Source organism: Pipistrellus kuhlii, unplaced genomic scaffold, assembly GCF_014108245.1.
Source record: "Pipistrellus kuhlii isolate mPipKuh1 unplaced genomic scaffold, mPipKuh1.p scaffold_m20_p_1, whole genome shotgun sequence".
Classification (NCBI taxonomy): domain Eukaryota; kingdom Metazoa; phylum Chordata; class Mammalia; order Chiroptera; family Vespertilionidae; genus Pipistrellus; species Pipistrellus kuhlii.
The window spans coordinates 85,785,703-85,807,350 of record NW_023425404.1 but is presented as its reverse complement, the minus strand read 5'-3'; the positions used below and the strand labels follow the sequence as shown (position 1 = coordinate 85,807,350).

The 21,648-nt window shown below is 37.3% G+C and overlaps 1 protein-coding gene across 4 annotated transcripts in view; it reads left to right on the top strand.

The window, feature by feature from the left end:
* The window catches only part of CUL2 (cullin 2), a 124,028-nt gene extending 102,601 nt beyond the window's left edge, over positions 1–21,427 (top strand). For all 4 annotated transcript variants that reach the window (XM_045586353.1, XM_045586344.1, XM_036454432.2 and 1 more), the window contains 5 exons: positions 10,814–10,880; positions 15,496–15,698; positions 17,878–17,979; positions 19,432–19,548; positions 20,843–21,427. In XM_045586353.1, coding sequence (XP_045442309.1) covers positions 10,814–10,880; positions 15,496–15,698; positions 17,878–17,979; positions 19,432–19,548; positions 20,843–20,974 — 621 coding nt within the window. In that variant the 3' untranslated portion in view covers positions 20,975–21,427. The remainder of the gene's footprint in view (positions 1–10,813; positions 10,881–15,495; positions 15,699–17,877; positions 17,980–19,431; positions 19,549–20,842) is intronic.
* The last annotated feature ends 221 nt before the right edge of the window (positions 21,428–21,648 follow it).

The following is a 21,648-nucleotide window of genomic DNA, read 5'->3' as shown; positions in this document are numbered from 1 at the left end:
ATATTGCTATGACATATATCTGATATTTTGCTGCCTGTGGAGTCTTATAGGATTTTTATAGTTTCTCGTCTTACATTTAAGTCTTTAAGCATTTGGAGTTTATGTGTATGGTGTAAGTTAGTGATCTTGTTTCATTTTTTGTATGTAGCCTACCAAATTTCCCAGCACCATTTATTGAAGAGACTGTCTTGACTTCATTGTATGTTCTTGATTCTGTCAAATATTAATTGAGCATAATGGTGTGGGTCAATTTCTGGGCTCTCTGTTCTGTTCCATTGGTCTATATGTCTGTTCTTGTGACAGTACCAGGCAGTTTTGAGAATCGTGGCTTTGTAATATAGCTTGATATGTAGTATTGTGATTCCTCCAACTTTGTTCTTCTTAAGATTGCTGTGGCTTTTTTTTTTTTTTTTAATTCCAGATGAATTTTTAGAGAGTTTATTCTAGATCTTCAAAATATGCTGTTGGTATGGAATTGCATTGAATCTGTAGATTGCTTCGGTTATTAGTATGGATATTTTAATGATGTTGATTCTTCCAGTCTATAAACATGGTATGTTCTTCCATTTTTTATGTCTTTCTCTGGCTTTTTTCAATGTCCTGTAGTTTTCTAAGTACAGATCTTTTACCTCCATAGTTAAATTTGTTCCTAGGTATCTTAATTTTTTTGGTGCAATGGTTAACATGATTGTTTGTTTAGTTTCTCTTTATTTGAGTTCATTATTGGTGTATAGAAAGGCCATAGATTTCTGGTTGTTAATTTTGTATCCTACTATAATACATTGCCGAATTCATTTATTAGGTCTAGTAGGTTTTTGATGGGGTCTTTGGGTTTTCTAAGTATAGTGTCATATTATCTGTGAATAAGTACAGCTTTACTGCTTTTCCAATTTGGATGCCTTTTATTTATTTATTTATTTATTTATTTATTTATTTCTTCTTGTCTGATCGCTATGGCTAGCACTTCCAGTACTATATTGGACAGGATTGGTGAAAGTGGGCATCCTTGTCTTGTTATTCTTAAGGGAAATGAGTTTAGTTTTTGGCCATTGAATATGATGTTGGCTGTAAGTTTGCCATGTAAGGCTTTTGTTATGTTGAGGTATGTTCCCTCTATTTCCACTTTGCTGAGATTTTTTTTTTTTTAAATCAAAAAAGGGTGTTGAATTTGTCAAATGCTTTTTCTGCATGGATTGATATGATTGTGATTTTTGTATCTCAGTTTGTTTATGTGATGTATCACATTTATTGATTTGCAGATATTGTGCCATCCTTGCATCCCTGGAAGAAACCCTGCTTGGTCATGGTGTATGATCTTTCTAATGTAATGCTGAATTTGATTTGGTAGAATTGTGTTGAGGATTGTCCATCAAAGATACTAGCCTGTAGGTCTCTTTTTTTGTGATGTCTTTATCTGGTCTTGGATTAGGGTAGAAAGAGATTGGAAATGTTCCTTTCTCTTGAATTTTTTGTAATAGTCTGAGGAAGATAGGTTTTAGTTCTTATTTGAATGTTTGGTGGAACTCCCCTGTAAAGCTATCCAGACCAGGGCTTTTATTTGCTGGTAGATTTTTTAATCACGCCTTCAATTTCTTTAGTGGTTACCGGCATATTCAGGTTTTTCCTGATTTGAGTTTGGGAGATTTTACTTTTCTAAAAATATGTCCACTTTGTCATGGTTGCCCTTTTTGTTGTAATATAGTTGTTTATAGTATTTTTTTCATTATCTTTGGATTTCTGTGGGATCAGTTGTTACCTTGCCCCTTTCATTTCTGATTTTGTTTATTTGAGTCCTCTCTCTTCTTTGATTTGTAGGGTTAATTAATTACCGTTGCTTCTTGTTTTTTGAGGTAAGCCTGTAGAATATGAACTTCCTCTCAAGACTGCAACAGCAAAACACAACACACAAGGCACCAAACACAAATGTATTCATACCAATAACCCAAAATAAATGTGACCACCAGAGAAATGAGAGTTAGGGGAGACCAAAGTGTGTAAAAATCACGAGGAAATGAAAAAATGCAAGAGAGAATAGAAAGAGAAGAAAAAAGAAGTGGGTTAAAGACATATATGGGGAGAAAAATCCAACAAACCAACTACTAATCCAAAAACTGGAAACAACAAACACTTAGAGAAGAATACAAACAACAAACAACAACTAATTAAAAAAAATGCAAACAACAAATATTCAAACAACAAATACCCAGATTATTATAATGAGATAGAGCTTATTTCTATTATAGAAGGTAAGGTCAAGGAATTCAGTGAATGGGGAAATGGCCACGATTCAGTACAGAGGAGTGAGATAGAGAATGAGTGTATAAGAAGAAAAATAATAAAATATTTACAAAAGAAAGGAAAATATATATATTAAAATATACATATTAAAAAATCCTATATAATAAATGGCTAATATGCAAATTGTCCCCTCTATTGGGAGCTTGACCAGGGAGTAGGGCTAGCCATCAAACCTCCCACATCCCCTCTCCCACAGCCAACCCGGGGCCGATCAGTCTCTATTGGGGTGGGCTGACTAGACCCAACCTATGCACAAATTTGTGCACCTGGCTTCTAGTAATGTATATGTATATATATATAAATATAGTGTGTGTGTGTGTGTGTGTGTGTGTGTGTATTTTTTTCATACACACACACACACACATTACTAGAGGTCAGGTGCACAAATTTGTGCAAGGGGGAGGTGTTGTTCCTCAGCCCACCCTGTACCCTTTCCAATCTGGGACCCCTTGAGGGATGTCCAACTGCCCATTTAGGCCCAATTCTGATGCAGTTGGATATCCTCACAGTCCAGGACTGCTGGCTCCAAACTGCTCACCTACCTGCCTTCCTGATTGCCCCAAACCACTTCTGGCTGCCAGCCTGATCACCCCCTAACCACTCCCATGCCAGCCTGATTGATGTCTAACTGCTCCCCTGCCAGCCTGTTTGCCCCCAACTTCCCTTCTCTGCTGGCCTGGTCACCCCTAACTGCCCTCCCTGGTTGCCTGATCACCCACAACTGCTCTCTCTTTCAGGTCTGGTCCTTCCCATATGCCCTCCCCTGCAGGCCATCTTGTGGTGGCCATCTTGTGCCCACATGGGAGCAGGATCTTTGTATACACGGGGGCAGCCATGTTGTGTGTTGGAGTGATGGTCAATCTGCATATTACTTTTTTATTAGATAGGATAGAGGCCTGGTGCAAAGGTGGGGACCAGCTGGTTTGCCCTGAAGGGTATCCTGGATCAGGGTGGGGGTTCTCTTGGGGTGTGGGGTGGCCTGGGCAAGGGGCTTGTGGTATTTTGCAGGCCAGCCACATCCCCCTCTTCCCCCCAGTGACACAAGCATAGGCCTTAGTATCTGGAATTTATTTACCTTGTACAATTGAAACTTTGTAGCCTGGAGTGGAGCCAAGCCTCCTGATAGCTCCATAGCTGCTGCTATTTCTATTGGAATTTATTTACTTTCTATAATTGAAACTTTGTAGCCTGGAATGGAGGTCTAGGCCATCCAGGGCTGTAGAAGCTTGGCTTCCTCCAATTCCTGGGGAAACCCTAGCCTCCTACTCTTCCAGCTCCATGGCTGCTGCCATTTCCAGCTCCGTTGCTGCTGCTGCCAGAAATGGAAGGAATTTGTTTACCTTCCATAATTGAAACTTTGTATCCTTGAGTGGAGGCCAGGGTGTGTGGAATGGTTGGCTTCTTCCATTGCCAGAGGAACCCAAGCTTCCCTCCTTCCCTCCTGTTCTCTGTGGCCGCAGCCATCTTGATTGGGGTTAATTTGCATACTTGCTCTGATTGGCTGGTGGGCATAGCAGAGGTATGGTCAATTTGCATATTACTCTTTTATTAGATATTTATATATGTATATACTCACACACACACACACACACAGCGGGGACTTTATTCTATCTATGTATTCATCTATTTTGAGAATACATGCCTGGGTTGGTGATTGAAAATAATTAAGCTATTAATAGAAGAAGAGAACAAGTGAGGAGAGAAAACACAGCACCAAAAAAAACCCCAAAACAACAACAACAACAACAACAACAACAAACCAACAACCAAAAACAACAAGACAGAAAGAAAGAAGGAAAAGGGGAGAAAAGGAAAGAAAAAAATTTGGCTAGTGAAGAAAGAGAAGAGAGAAGAGTGCATGGACTTGTGGCAGGGAGAGGGAATAATACACATGAGTAAGATCTATTTTTGACGGTGAGTGAAAAAAGGGATAGAGAAAAACTAAAGCAGGAACAGGATAAGAGAAATGGGAAAAGTGAGGAAGAGAATGTTGGCATAAAAGAAAAATTGAGATAGGGGAAAAAATGCTAAAAGGAAAATAAAAAGAATGTAGAACACTGATTCTAAAATAAAATAAAACTTTAAAAAGAAAAATAATAGTAATAAAAAATAGTAAATTAAGTGGGAAAAGATGAAAAATTAGTGTCTTAAGTAAAAGATCAAAATTTAAAAAGTGATGTAATGAAGTTCATTCACTTTAGCGGGGCTTCGGTGACGCAGGGGGCTCTTTTAAGACCCCATTTCCATTGTTGCGTCTTGCATGTCTTTTCTGTCAGGTAGTCAGCACAGTGATGAAGTTCCCTGCAGTCTACTGCTCCTGTGTCATAAGCCACAACCTTGTTTTCAAGGTGGGATGTCTCTGATCACTTTATTTCTCTGCCTGCCTTCAGTTGTATTTACATAAGAGTCAATTTCTGACACTCGCCCTCGGTTTCTAGGTTAGTTTCCAGGACCAAATGGCCACTTGAGCCAGTTTTTAGACTCTTCTTTCTCTGCCACACTTAATACTGAGTTAGAGGAATGGACCGCTTATCTCTCCTAATTGTGACACTCTGTTTCCACAAAAACAACTTTCCCCTGATCTCGATGAGAGTTTTTAATTGGAAGATCCTATGTACTGGGCTTAGCAAGCAAAAGTACGGAATTCCAAAAGACAAAGCAGTTGCACCGCCTCGTGTCTTTTCCCTCCAGCACTGTAAGGTCAATATAGAACTTCAGGCTGCCTTTCTTGGCACAGTCTCCCATGGCATCTAGAATTCCCCTCTGCCAGCAGTCCTGTGGACCCCCTTCCACATTCGAGGGCTGCACTGACCCCAAGGGCCACAGATTTGGTGGGGTGCAGTGTCCCTCTGAGACTCTAGTCTCTGCTGTGTGTATTTCTCCATCCAGCCCAGATCCCAGATCTCACCTCTGTCCAAGGGATCTCTGACCTTTCCATCCACTGCTTGCCTCACCAGTTGTGTTTAAATTGATCATTTTAGGTGGGTGTTATTTGATTTAGCTGTTCCTTCTATCTGCTCTATGAGAAAGAGCAGGACCCCACCATGTATTCGGCCACCACCTTGTCTCCCCCTAGACAAACTTTTTAGGGGCCGGTGGTCAGAGAGACTGGAGTTTGGTGTTCATCAGTTCACATTAGGTTCCTGAGTATTGTACCTGTAGATACCAGGAGGTATCTGAGGTTTCCCCAGTTGACGGTAAGGCTGGGTTTCTGAACATAGCTGCTCTCACTTCAAGATGGCGCAGTCTCTGCAGCAGAGCGGCCGCTTCTGGAGCAATTTCAGTAGTAGGAGATGCTGCCCAGCCAGGGGAGCCTGGTCTGCTAGTCCCCAACAGTCCTACGGAATATAGCTGTCCCTCACTCACAAATACCAACACTCCCTGCACATCCATGCACTCTCCTTTCGCTCTCTCACTCACTATCTTGCAGCCTACCATCCCATTGGCCACCATCTTGGATCTCAGCTTCTGTCTTTTAATACCAAATAAATTTATATTATTCTCATTTAGAACAGAATCTTTTTGTTATGATTAGCTATTCAGATATTTAATTTAAGTATAGAGTAATGGGTGTTTTTTTGGCATATCAGACGAGATCGGGCGCATTCAGGGTGGTATGGCCGTAGACGTGGCATATCAATATCATCAATAAAATTTTACTAATAGTACCAGTTGCTAGGAGTAAAGAGAGGTAAAACACGTGTCTTCAAGCTTTGAATATATACCCTTTGAATATATAAAGATCTTTTTGCAGTTAAATAATTTCTAAAGGACATTTATCAGTTGTACCGGTTAATAATAATGCGAATTTTTTTCAGTTGATGGAGTTACAAATATGTTGATATATATGTGTGCTATTTTTGTATTGACACCAAGTTTCAAAACTTCATATGTCAAATTTGCTGAAGGTGTTAACATCATAGGTATTTTTACACTTAAAAATGTCGAATTTTGTGCCCAAAAAAGAGCATTTGCAGGAAATTTTAATTCATTATTTGAAGAAAATTGCTGTTGAAAGTTATTGTATACTTCCAGAAGCTTATGGTGAACATGCTCCATCTCAAGATACTTGTGAACATTGTTTTAAATGCTTTAAAAATGATTTCGATGTGAAAGACAACATTCAAGTCAACCGAAAAAGTTTGAAGACCAACAATTAAAAGCATTATTGGATGTATCAATAGATGCATGACAAACTCAAAAACAACTTGCAGAAAGATTAAACATTGCTCAGCAAACAATTTCTAATAGTTTACAAACAATGGGAAAGATTTTAAAGGAAGGAAAATAGGTGCTACATCACTGAACAAAAGACAAAATGGAAAACCGAAAAGTCATTAGTAAAATGTTGCTTCAATGCACCAAAGAAAGTCTTTTTTTGCATCAAATTGTGACTGGCTATGAAAAGAGGACTTATTTTGAGAATCCCAAATGCACAAAATCCTGGGTTGTTCCAGGTCAACCATCAACATCGACTGCAAGGCCAAATCACTTTGGAAAGAAGACAATGCTCTGCGTTTGGTACAATCAGGAAGGTGTGGTGTATCATAAACTTCTAAAACCAGGTGAAACCATTAATACTCATTGCTACCGACAACAAATAATCGTGAAACGACCAGAATGTGCCAGAAGGCACGTCAAAGTAATTTTTCTTCATAATAATGCACCGTCACACACTTCTAAAACAGGTCAAGACACGTTTAAAGATCTTGCCTGAAAAGTATTAACACACCTGCTATATTCACTAGACTTGCTCCTTCAGATTACCACATGATCTGATCGATGGCACACACACACTCTTAGTAGCACTTCAAAACAAGATAAGTTGTATTGGGACGGTATCCACAAATTACATGAAAGATGGAGTAAATGTGTAGCTAGGTGATAGACATTACTTTGAATAAAGCATTTTTTATGTTTCTCTTAAAATCATTGTGTGTTTTTATTACAAAATCCGCGTTATTAACTGGTACACCTAGTAAACTTTTATCAGTTTCAGAAATGTTTTCATTTGCTTTTGTCCACTAATTAATTATAAATGTTTAAAATCCTATATAATATAACCCTAATATATCGATAGAAATTGACTGAATGGCTGAACAACTGGTCGCTATGATGCACACTGACCACCAGGGGGCAGACGCTCAATGCAGGAGCTGCTCTCAGCCTGCCGTCCCTGACCAGCTGTGGCAATGGGGAGCGAGTCCAACATGTGGGCAGGGCCTGGCCAGCCAAGGCAGGTGCTAGTGGGAGCCCCCCTGCAGGTCACCACGCAGATTGTCCCTGATCGCCAGCCAGGTTTAGGCATCTTATCCGTGCAGCAATTTTGTGCACCATGCCTGTAGTTAAATAATAAGCTGTGTAACAGTAACTTCATTTTATGAACACCCTTGGAGATTATTAGTTGGTCAAAGGATACTTCTGGGATCCTTTTGTGACATATTTTTATTTTCTCTTTGTCTACATTTGAATTAGGAAAGAAATCTTAAGTATTCCAGGTGCCAATCATTTCCTCTTCATCATGCAAAGTGTATGATGGATTTGCTTATAGAGGAGAATGATGCACTCTTGAAGGGAAAACAAGTGTATCTTAGTTTCCTAGGAGTGAGCAAAGTTGGAATAAACTGCTGAAAGAATTTATTAATTTTCTTAGCTGAGAGTGATTAGTTTTGTAAGGAGTGAGCATAGTGCAGTTGATTGGTCAAATGTTACTAATGGCTTTATTTAAACTTCTTTTTGAAAGTACAAATGGTAAAGTTTGATACACAAATAAAAGCTTTATATATATTATATATGACACATCATTCTAAAATGTGTGGCCACATTCTGGCCACTGTGGCTCAGTTGGTTGGGTACTGAAAGGTTACGGCTTTGATTCTCGGTCAGGGCACATGCCTGAGTTGTGGGCTTGATCCCCAGCAGGGGGTATGCAAGAGGCAGCCCATTGATGTTTCTTTCTCTCCCTCTTCCTCTCTATTAAAATCAATAAAAAAATCTTAATAAAGGTCTGTCCACAATCACAATTCAGAATTGTGACATTTCAATAAACTTGACTTTATCTTTTTAATGTATAAGTTTTATTTTCTCACTATATTTATGTAATAGCTTATTAAAGATAATAATTGAGTCTTGTCTGGGTTGCTCAGTTGGTTACAGTGTTGAACTGATATGCCAACCAACATTGCAGATTTAATTCCTGATCACTGCACATACAAGTATCAATCAATGAATGCATAAATAAGTGGCACAACAAATTGATGTTTTTCTCTTCTCTCTCTTCCCTCATTCCCTCCTCTCTAAAGAATATAAAATTATAATAAATAAATAAAGATATGAACTGTGTTTTTTGGATTAGTGTCCTACAATTGCAAATTCAGACAACAAATGAATATTTTTTAAAGTTACAATAATAGAATGTTTGATTTTTTGTAATAATATCCATAAGAGAAGATACAAAGATAAGTACTTTGAAGCTTTGCTTGTATTAGTGTTCTACTGGATGTAGAAGTTAAATATTGAATGTCGATTTATACTAACCACTGATATATTAACCTCTCCTTCCGCAAAGGTATATATATACATTGGCAAATAGATTAAAAATAAAAGTATGACTTGTATTTTCATATTGAAATTTATGATAGTGTTTTTGGTTCGCAATTAATATAAAGTCTGAATTGATAACTTTATTATTTATTTATTTTTAAAATTTAATAAGTCTTTATTGTTCAAATTATTACAATAGTTTCTCCTTTCCCCCACCCCCATAGCTCCTTTCACCCAGTTCCCACTCCACCCCCTGCCTTACCTCCCCCCAACTGTCCTCATCCATAGGTGTACAATTTTTGTCCAGTCTCTTCCTGTACTCCCCACACCTTTTCCCCCCTGATAATTATCAGTCCACTCCCTTTCTATGCCCCTCATTCTATTATATTCACCAGTTTATTCTGTTCCTCAGATTTTTAATTCACTTGATTTTTAGATTCACTTGTTGATAGATATGTATTTGTTGTTCATAATTTTTATCTTTACTTTTTTCTTCTTCCTCTTCTTAAAGAATACCTTTCAGCATTTCATATAATACCAGTTTGGTGGTGATAAACTTCTTTAGCTTTTTCTTATCTGTGAAGATCTTTATCTGACCTTCAATTCTGAATAATAGCTTTGCTGGATAGAGTAATCTTGGTTGTAGGTTCTTGCTATTCATCACTTTGAATATTTCTTGCCACTCCCTTCTGGCCTGCATAGTTTCTGCTGAAAAATTAGCTGATAGTGTTGGTGTCACTGGGAAGAATTGACCTCTGGGCTAATTGGCTGTTAGGACCCGCTGTGTCTATAGTGGAAGAATTGCTGTGCTGGAGGCATGCTTATGGGGCAGAACTTGTTTCAGTGGGGCTTTTGTGCTCACTGAGTCTGCATCTTGAATGTGTCCCTTATGAGAGTAGTTGAAATATGGTGTTGTCTCACACAGACCACTAGATTCACTAGCTTCTGGATCTCCAATGGGGTGTAGGTAAGCTGCTGTCTGAGGCCACCCAGCAGGTGCTATAGCAAGAATAGTTTTCTCCTCTTTGCTTGGGGTTTGGAGGTTTTGGAGCTGTCTGACTGGAGCTGCAGTTAGTTTGGTTAAACTGCAATAGGGCAGGCCATTTATATGCAGAAGCCTCTTTGTGGAGCTTGGGTGAGTTTGTAGATTGTGTGAGGGAGTCACTAGGGTAGAGGGTGGCAAATAGTAATGGCTGCCAGTCAGCCTTCTCTGAGTTTCCGCATTTCCAAGTCCCCGTGTCTTGTGCTCTAGTGCAGTAAACAATGATTGGTGGGTGCACCTCTGCAAGAAAGTCACCCTACTTTCCGATACTAATGACCAACAGTCCAGCTTCTCCCCGTAGGAATTTGGGTCCCTCACGTCTCCCCAGAAACTGGTTTTCAGTGTAATTGGGAGCTTGTCTCCTTTAGGGTTCAAAAAAAGTAGCACATTCAATTGCCCGCCACCAGCCCTATTCATCTGCCTCTGTACCTCAGCTTTTCAGCACTTGTGCATGTCTCAGTGCTCTTTTCTCTTTCCTTCTAGATGTAGAACTTCCACTCAGCCAGCTTTCCTCTGGTTTTGGGTGATAGACATTTTGTCTTTTAGTTGTAGTTTTGAAATTGTTGTGCGAGGCAGCAGTTTAGGTGTTTACCTATGCGGCCATCTTGGTTTCTTGATAATTTTAAAAGACGATATTGAATCACTACGTTATTTCCAATTTTATTTTTAAAAATGTCAAATTTGTAGGACTGTGTTTTAGTAGAAAGAATCCTGGACAAGGTTGTAAGTGAAAAGAGCTGGAGTAATTTTCATATGTTGTTTAGAGACTTGCACATATGTGTTTTCTCTTTTGTAAAACAAGTAGATATATCTGATGGGGTATAATGTCTTTTTATAACATAAACTTTTAAAAACTTTTTTTAGTGTAGTAATAGCCAAGTAAGTTGTTACAATCGTGGAAAATAATTTGACTTTTTTAATTTTTTACAGTTTGAATTATTTTACAGCCAGCATTTCAGTGGAAGGAAACTTACATGGTTACATTACCTCTGCACAGGTAAAACAAATTTAATTATATGTAATTTAATGAAATTTATCTGCTCTGATTATGGTAATAATTTAGAAAGAGATTTTCTGTAGCTAAATTGTAAATTGCTATTTTTCCTCCTACTGATGGTTTTTAACCTTTTCTTCTCTACCTTCATTTCTGGTTATCATTAAAGCAACTAATAATGAAATTCAAGTGCAGCACTTTAAAAAAAATTTATTTCAGAGAGGAAGAGAGATGGAGAGATAGAAACATTAATGATGAAAGAGAATCATTGATAGTCTGACTTCTGCACACCCCATATTGGGGTTTGAGCCCATAACCTGGGCATGTGCTCTGGCTGTGAATGGAACTTCGACCTCCTGATTCATAGGACAATGCTTAATACTGAGCCACAGCAGCTGGGCTGGTCTAGCACTTTAAAATAGTATTTTATAGTTATGGGGCCCGTCAGCGGAGGGTATCTGTATGGCCCTGGGCATGAAGCCAGATTTGGTGCCAGCAATCTCCCGAAGGGGGCACTTTATGGCTAGTGCTGGAGTGGAGAAAGGAAGAGAGCCAAAAATTGCTCTGGAGGAGGTATGAGATGGTGTGGTGGGAGTGGGATCTGCTAGGTAGAGTGACGAGCTCTTAGGCTGCTGAGACAGAGGAGCCATAGACTAGGGAACCGGGGGATGATCAGTGGGATCAAAAGTGGTGAAGGAGGAGGGGGATTTGAGATTCTCTGGGGGCTTAGAGTAAAGAAGGAAAAGTCTGGTGAGGGAGAGCATCTGTTACAGAGAGAAGGATGTGTCCTTGAATGTAAAAAAAAAAAAAAAGCCTAGATATATATAGAATCTCAGACCACTTATCCTGCCTATGGCAGTAATAGTCAAGATCAATTAGTATTTGGAGATTGAAAGTACCATTTTACTGAGACCAGACGTTCTGCATGAATTCTAGGGTCTGAAGGCTTTTAAGTAGACAGCTGGGAGGTGTGGTGCGGGCAGTGATCGACTGCGAATTCCCCATGGTGACTGGCAATGGCTTAACGCGTTTTTTGTCTTCCGGACGGAAAGTATAATGTCAGTCACTGGTGACTGAATAGATGCTTAACGTGTTAAGGTCTGCTTTCCATGAAGTTAAGGCCAGAAAGGCATCCCTGTCTCCCCTTAACGTTCACAAGAAATGGATGGAGCCCTCCCTCTGTGACAGGCGTCCCCATCAGGAGAATGGGCAAGGGAACCTGGTTCCCCCAGAGGACTTGTCTGGAGCAGCGCTGGATTTCCATGGGGCCGGCTGAATAGTATCAGCCCAAAGCCTGGCTCTAAACACAAAATGACAGGACAGCCTGGAAGGAGGAAAACAGGCTAAAGCCACTTACTTAAGAATCTATGCCTGGCGTCGATGCAGGGGACAAGGCAAGGAGGGGTCCCCTATCCAATCACGGGCGAGCACAAGCAGACCAGTCCCGAGGAAGGCTAGGGGGGCCAAGTAAGTGTTGTGAGTTCTGCAGAAGTTCACCTGTGCAGGAGCCTGGCTGAGGGCTTCTCCTGACACAAGGGAGCTCAGGAGCCGGACGATCATGGTTTCTCTGAGTGCCAAGTGCGGTTGCTGGAACCTTGCAACGGCTCTTACCAGACCCTTCAACTAGACCTTTCCGGCTTTTGGCACTAAATGAAATGTTCAGAGTGGGCCGGGGTGGAGCACCTATGACATGTGCCATAATGTATCAAAAAATATTTTATTCCAGGTACCTGGGTGCAGGTGGGCTGAGATAGAGAAAAACATCAGCAAAGAGAGCATTTTTAAGACTGACATTCTGGATTTGTCACATTATTTAATTGTGATGTATTTTATTTGTTTTCTGATTCCCTATATTTTCTGTTAAGTGGAAATTAGATCTAAAAGTTTCATTATAGCCGAAACTGTTTTGGCTCAGTGGTAGAGCTTTGGTCTGCGGACTGAAAGGTCCCAGGTTCGATTCCAGTCAAGGGCATGTACATTGGTTGCGGGCACATCCCCGGTAGGGGGTGTGCAAGAGGCAGCTGGTCGATGTTTCTCTCTCATCGACGTTTCTAGCTCTCTAGCTCTCTCCCTTCCTCCTCTCTGTAAAATATCAATAAAATATATTTTTTAAAAAGTCTAAATAAATAAATAAATAAATAAATAAATAAATAAATAAATAAAAGTTTCATTATATTTAGGTTAAATATTGTTGGCAAGAATACTAAGGATTCTCTGATCTTAATAGTACAATAGAGAACATGTAATATCAGATTGTTTCACTATTAGCGACACTAAAGTTGCTCACTTGATTAAGATGGTAACCAACAGATAGCTCCATTGTAAAGATATATTCCCCTTTTCATTTAGCAGGTAATTTGAAGGGCAATATTTAGGTCCCAGTCTTTTGATCCATAAGCTGACCAGTAAGAGCATGATGTGGAAAAACGGGAAGAGGTCCATGTATCCCTGATCTTGATAATTTATTTAAAAAAATATATAGCAAGAAAAAGGTGTGATACAAAGTTTACTAGTTGAGCCCTTTTTAAGTTGCAGACTATACTTGATAATAAGTTATAGACTATATTTGATAGTAAGTGACACTTTCACCCCTTATTTGCAGTCTCCTCCTGCTATTTTGATTATAGTGGTAATAAAAGACTGTTTATGTCACAAAAGACTCGTTCTGTTTCCAAACCCATGGCAGCATATTACAATATCAAGGACATGCTTTCTGATGGTCTCATTTAGTCATCGAGGTGCTTGATACATCCTATATAATAAAAGACTAATTTGCAAATTGTCCCCTTTACCAGGAGTTCTACTGGAAGTTCAACCAGGGGGCGGGGGCGGCCCAGCCCAATTGGCCCCTATGGGGTGGGCCAGCTGAACCCCACTCATGCACAAAACTATGCACTGGCCTTCAGTTGCTTTATATTTTTTTCTATACTAGTACGGCTAACAGTCGTCACACAAATAATAGAATATAGTTTATGTGATGTTTTGCTCCATGCCACATTTTCCAAACTTACATGTTGAGATGAAAGCCCTTAATGTACTCTTTATACCACATGTGTCAAACACAAGGCCCGCGGGCCAAATCTGCCCCGCCAGGCCTTGCAATGTGGCCCACACCGCGCTGTCATCACTGCACTCCGCTGCGTTTCCATCACAATGACAGTTTATGACTGTTCAGTAAACCATTTGGCCCGCGATTTAGGCTGGATTTTAGATTTTGGCCCCTTCTCTGATTGAGTTTGACACCCCTACTTTATACTAATTGTTAGTAGTGCACACTAGTGACAATTTCTTACTTAAACTCTTTGTGTGAATAGAATATTCTAATTAATATATTAAACTTTCTTTTATGAAAATTCAGAGATTAGGGATTTTTTTTCCCCCTCCCAAATAATTTTGAAGAATATTTCTGAATATCAGGTTTTATAAAAAAATAAGTCAAGGTATAATGAAACTTAAAATAGGCATGTATGTGCTGATAATAAATTGGCAAATTTATATTCTTTAAAATATTTAAATAGTGAATAAAGTACAAAATCTTGGTCAGAGTTACTAATATGGGGAATGCAGCCTCTGGGGTTCCGTTTACTAGTATGTTAAATACAGCTTCCTTCAGTTAAAATGTAGGGTTCTGAAACCAATTTTCATGCTGGGTTAGTTTACAATCCATTGACAGTCAAATAATGCAAGGTGTGTGTGTGTGTGTGTGTGTGTGTGTGTGTGTGTGTGTGTGTGAGTGAGAGAGAGAGAGAGAGAGAGAGAGAGAGAGAGAGAGAGGAGAGAGAACTAGTACAATCACTGTACCACATTTGTAGGAAGCAGTTCTTTGATTTACCTTAACTTTTTTTACTGTTACTGAGGTTTACAGAATGCATACATGTTGGTCATACAGTTTGTTGCAAGCTTTTCAGTGTTCTATTCCTAGAATATTAAAAAACTGCAGTATGCCTAAACCTGCTGTATATTTAATAGCTCTTGGGGGTAAGGTAGAGTCTAGCACACTGTTATTCTATCAGCTGTTTAAATTAAGATCTGTCTGTGTCTCCTCCCATTCTTGTTTTCCCCTAGAAAATTGCTGGGAAGAAAAATGTAATTTTAACAATTTTGGCAGAAGTTATAGTTTAATCATAGCTGTAGGATAAGCAGCATTTCCTTTGTGCTCATAGACCTCCCCATAGGCTTGACCCTTCCCTAGGATAGAGCAGATGGAGACAGCATATGAAGCCATTGCTAATAGCAATCCAACATTCTCTACCCTTTGTTTGTTTGTTTGTTTTTGTGGTTTTTTTTTTTGGTGTGTGTGTGTGTTTTCCTAACCTCAACTTCTCTTACTGTTTTTTTCCTAAGTTTTAGTTACCCTTCCATTAACTAAAGACATTGTTTAAATTCTGCTGGTAAAGTTATGATAGCTTAACCATGATTTATACTCAAAACTAAGAGCCCTACCCCCAATCCATCAAACAAACAAAATAATTGTATTGCTAGCAGGAATGGCTTTACAACAATTAATAAGTCCCTATTTCAGGAGAATAATATCTAAAATAAACAGTTATTATTTAAGTGATTTCAAAATGTTTTTTTGAATGACCAGTTTATTGTCACAATTTTGTTTTAATTGTAGGTGAAGTTAAAATGAACTATTTGGGCAAACCATATGTAGCCATGGTTACAACATACCAAATGGCAGTTCTTCTAGCCTTTAACAACAGTGAAACTGTCAGCTATAAAGAGCTTCAAGACAGCACACAGATGAATGAAAAGGAACTGACAAAAACAATCAAATCATTACTTGATGTGAAAATGATTAACCATGATTCAGAAAAGGTATGGAATTTAAAGATCTAGGAATTTAAAGTTATAAACATTAAAGCATTTTCATGGGATGTTCACAGTATTGAAAGTAGGTTATAATTGTTAATGCCCTTGGTACTTTGGAAAGCACTTGAATCAGCTACATTACTGCTGGTTTCTTACAACTGTGAACTTGAGGAATCACAGACAAGGATATGTAAATTGGTGCCTATATACCTTTTACAATTTGATTTAATTTTTCCTATACTTTGACAGTGTACTGAAAAATTGGGAAAAAACGCCATTGAGAATTTTTGATTGAGGTTGAAAACTGTAGCTTATCTTAAAATTTTCCAAGATACTTTCTCCCATATATTTGGTTAATGTTTAATTGCATGGTTCTGTAGTAGGAAATGACAGCTTATTGATGTCATTTGTATGATATTTAACATATGTAACTTCAACCCAAACACACTCATTTTCATATCCTTTAATTTTAGAACTCAATCAGATTTTTAAAATATCTATCATGAGACTAGCAAGCCAAGAGTATATTCCTTTTTCTTTATAACTTTTATTTATTATAGTAAGTTTTTGTTATTGTAATATATCTTGGATAATTAAATAGTTGTTTTTTGGGGGGGGGGTTAGTTTTGTTTTTTTAAAAATATATTTTATTGATTTTTTACAGAGAGTTGGAGAGTGGGATAGAGAACTAGAAACATCGATGAGAGAGAAACATCGACCAGCTGCCTCTTGCACACCCCCTACCGGGGATGTGCCCGCAACCAATGAATAGTTTTAAAAAAGCAACAGATATGAGTTAAATCTCCTACTTTAAATTATTGTACCTATAAGAAAAAAATTCTTGTAGATGGTATTTCATTTTTATTTTGGTGAAGTTGATAGCCTACAACTTATATCTCTCATCAATTCATTTTGCTGACATCTCTAAGATTAAGATAACATTTTATAGCCCATAGTTGAACAGCTCTAAAGTACATATATTCTGAAATTCAAATCTTTTTAAAGGCTTTTCTTAATTTTGAGAAGTGATTAATTTTTTTTACTTCAGAATCTTTACATGTTAAAATTCTTAATATTAAGATTTTAAATACAGAAATTATGACTTAAAGCAATTAATTTATTTTTTAAGGTAAAAAATGTTAAGCTTAATTGCTGAATTAGAAGTTATATATATTTTTGAAATGTGTTATTTTCACTGCCCAAAAATATAAAAAATAAATGTAGGTTGTTTGCACATTAAATTTTAAATATGAGTCTGTTGGTTTCTTAGAATTTCTTAGTTTATTATTGAAACTGAGTCTATTTACCTTACTACGTGCTTCTTCTTCTTTTTTTTTCTTTTTTTATCTACATCCAAGTAATATCTTCTTCATTGATTTTCAGAGAAAGTGGAAGGGAGGGAAGGCAGGAGGGGAGAAAGAAAGAGACATGCACATGCCTTTGACAGGAATCAAACCCTCCACCCTTCGGTGTGAGGGTCAAAGCTCTAACTACTAACCCACACTGGCCAAGGCCTACTTAAGTGCTTCTTGATCCTGCTGGTAGAGAAATTTCAGTATATGATATAAGTGGCTTTCTTAAGCCTGATAGAGAAGTTGTGATTCTAAAAGTTGCCTTAAAAACTTTCACTTGAGAAAAGGCCACTTGCTTCTGGCAGAGTGAATAAAACATGAATTGAAGAGCAGACTCCTGGCAGAATCACACCAGGGTCATGGAGAAATGATACTTGTGTGCCACTGGAAACAGCTTGCTTTTATAGTCAGGTAACTTATAATTGGTATTGTTATTGCAGCACTTAATAAAACATTTGGTTCAGTTTTTCAAAATGGGGTGATGGGGAAATTATGAGTCATCATTTCATAAAATTTGAAATGTCAAATTCTGTGTAAGCCAATAAGCTTGATTCTTTTGTCTTATACAAAAATAATAATGTAATAGGCAAGAAATTTGCTTATTTATTTAATCTAAATTGATTAAAATTCTATCAAGTGTAAATGAGAAGAATTGTTTTTTGCTTCTTTGTTTGACAGAAGACAATTATTTTTCTCTCATAATTTTTATAATGTAAAAGATTACGAGAATTTAGGACGTCTTTCCTTGGTTATCACATAGCATGTTTTTTGCAACAACTCTTATGTCATTGTTTTATGTTTTATAAATATAAGTGAATTATTTGTAATTGTAGGAAGATATTGATGCAGAATCTTCATTTTCATTAAATATGAACTTCAGCAGTAAAAGAACAAAATTTAAAATTACTACATCAATGCAGAAAGACACACCACAGGTAAGTGCTTTTCTATGTCATTTCTTTTGGAAATATTTAAGCATCGTACTTTGCAAGTAGAGAAATATTGAGAGATGATGCAAAACTCTGCACATCAAAATTAATAATATGCATATCTTTTCTGGCATATTCTTTGCACTTACTAACCTTACAAACAAAATCTCTGCCAGTAGTTTAGATTTTAAAAACAGTAGTATAATGGGTACCTAAGGAAAAGGGTGCTGCATTGCTCTTAAAGTAAATGTATTGCTTTGCTTTGCATCTTTTTAATAATTCCTATGTTGAATAGTAATATAATATCTTACATTTTTTCATTAGTAAAATAAAGGAAAGTTTTTCTTTCAAAGGAAAATTGTTAAAAATGCTTCTCAAACTTTCATGTGTAAATGAACCACCTGGGAATCTTGTCAGAACTAAAATTGTGATCTATAAGGTGTGGAATGGAGTGCAGACTACCAGATAAGCCAGTTTGCATGTGTGCTGTTGATTCTTTAACTCAGCAGTGATTATTGCTTATTTCTGGATGGCCTATTCACATCACTTATGCTTCCTTATTGCTAACTTGGGCTTGGGGCAGGATGTTAAGGTATATATGATGTAAGGCACTCTTCAGGAACTTCCCCATGGGGAAACAAATGTTAATGAATTGCTATTAAATTTGAATCCTAAAATCTTCAATATTCTATTTCCTTCAGACTAATGAATAATAATTTGTAAGATATGGGTTATATTTTTTTCTGTTAAAAGCTGTTATGAGATCCCTATTAATGTTGTATTGCCTACTTCTGTGTCTTGCTTCTATTGTTACTGTGAGCTGTATGATTTATGCTCTTTTTGGCCCATTCTTTCTGGCTTCTCTGCTTGAACCAAATAGAACCCTCCACAGTTCTTCCTCTGGAAGCCTAATCTAGTATGCATCTGGAGCCAATTACTGAAGCATCTAAAAGCATTGTGGCATATTATCTGCACTCACTGATAGGACAACAGTCTTGAAAATTACTGTTCAGTGTCATTTAAATTCTTTATTGCCTGTTTACATTAAATACAGTCTGTAATAGTGTTAATTTTTTAAAATAACCTTCCAACTTAAATCCAACAAATTGCGTATAGCTCATTGTACATATTTTTTTTGTAAAGATTATTTGATTTTGGGCTTATAATAACTGTATAATTTTAATGCTCATTTTGTTTTGTTTTGTTTTGTTTTGCCTTTTTATTGAATTTATTGGGGTGACACTGGTTAATAAAATTATACAGGTTTCAGGTGTACAGTTCTACAACACATCCTCTGTTCACTGTATCATATGTTCACCACCCTAAGTCAATCTCCAGCATTATTTATTCTCCTATACCCTCCTCTACAGAATGCTCAGTATAAATGTTCACTGATAAAATGAATTCAGAACAATTATGATTTAATGTCTCATTTGCTTTTTCCCACCTGTAAAACAGGAAATGGAACAAACTAGAAGTGCTGTAGATGAGGACCGGAAAATGTATCTCCAAGCTGCTATAGTTCGTATCATGAAAGCACGAAAAGTACTTCGGCATAATGCCCTTATTCAAGAGGTAAAAGAGGGAAAAGTCTTCAAAACTTCTTGGGGTAGAGAGTATTACCAATGTACAGATGAGCAATGTTTCTCCATTGATTTGCAAACAGCATAAAGATATGCTTCATTACATATGGGAACAGTACCCATTTACAATTTCAGAATTAAGTTCAGATTTGCTTTGGCTTGAGTTCAGATATATAAACTTTACCAGTTTATTGAGTCTTTTCTCCAGTTATTAGAGGAAGTTGATCACATCAAAGACTCATTCCATAAATAATATTGAGTGTCTATGGTGCAGTAGCACTGTGCTTGCTGTTGGGGGTTTAATGCAGAGCAAAGCAAAATGTGGTTCCTGCCCTTTTGTAGTTCAGAGTCTAATAGGGAAGAAACATATTATTGAAATAATCTCTCTATATAAAAGCCTAAGCAACCATCTGACCATTCAACGGGTAGCTATGATATGCACTGACGGGGGCAGATGCTCCATGCACAGACTGATGAATCTCAGGGGGAAAGGGTGGGAAGAGATTAACCAAAGATCTTATATGCATAATAAAGGCCCAGTGCATGGATTTGTGCACTGGTGGTGTCCCTTGGCCTGGCCTGAGGGGATCAGGCAAAAACTGGCAGTTCAACATCCCTTGAGAGGTCCTGGATTGCGAGAAGGCACAGGCCAGGCTGAGGGAACCCCACTGGTGTACAAACCCATGCACTGGGTCTCTAGTATGCACTATAAAATTACAGAAATATGCACTGAAAAAAGTTATACAATACTGTGAGAATGTACATAAAAATCTTGACTTAGAGATACTGGGGAAAACTTTCTTGAAAAAGTGTTATTTCAGCTAAGAGCTAAAAGTTGAGTAAGGGAAGCTTGAGAGTATGGGTATTTAGTAGATTAATTAGTTTTTAGTTTTATTTATGTGTGAATATTATATATATATATATGTTTTGCATTTTAATTCCTTCACAACATAAACATTAGACTTTTTCCTTTGCACAAATTATTACTTTTGGTCATTATGTCAAAATTGATCTAATTCTCTCTCCTTATGCACTGCTCTCTGAGTTTAAAATTTTAAATATTGTTATGGCATTCTCTTACTTGATATATCACGTGTATCCATTTAATATGATTTTATTCTGTTTAATATAATTTCATAATTATTTTAAGTATATTTTTCTATATGGCTTAGATATCCTTGATGGAAACTCAATAAAATTGAGAAAATTTTATAGCTGATTGGTTAAAAGTAATTATTTGTAACTGATTAATTGGCAGTAGTTTGACACCCATGTCTCTCTTACAGGTGATTAGCCAGTCAAGAGCTAGGTTTAACCCTAGTATCAGCATGATTAAGAAGTGTATTGAAGTGCTGATAGACAAACAGTACATTGAACGCAGCCAGGCTTCAGCAGATGAATACAGTTACGTAGCATGATGTTGCTCTCCTCCTGTGTGGGTGTGAGAAGATCATTGCCATCACCATTTGGTGTGTTCCTGTGGGGAAAAGAGCAGGCCTATGCCTCCATAATTTGGTCATTTGGCAGCCCCTGTTTTTCTGCTGTTTACAACATCACCAGTGCCACGTCATGAGCGTCAGAGAAAATGCCTAGAGATATTTCAAGCTCATGTCATTATGACATTTCTTAAAACTTTATTAAAGAATGAGTGAAGTATTGCTGAAATGTGGAAATTTGGTTGGGTACCATGCTTTTTCTCCCTTTCACGTTTGCAGTTGATGTGTGTTTTTTTTTTAAATGTATCTTAAAGGACATAAAATAAAAATCTTAAATATCATAATATGACAGATAACCTAATAATTGTATCTACATTAAAATGACAAACATAATATTGCTGCTTGTCAAATAAAAAAATAAAGAAGTAGAATGCCTTTTTTATGTGGATGGAGTATCACACTAAATCATATATGAATGTTCTTGAGTCATCAAAGCAGCGAATGCAGCTTTAGTTGCATTTTTATCTGAATGGTTTAATTCACTTGTACTCCTACTTAAATCTTACTGAAATATGTCGATTTTTCTAGAGTGCGTAAAAATGCATTCATCATAAAGAATATTTTCTTTTTAAGGATTAGAACTACATTGGATTTGA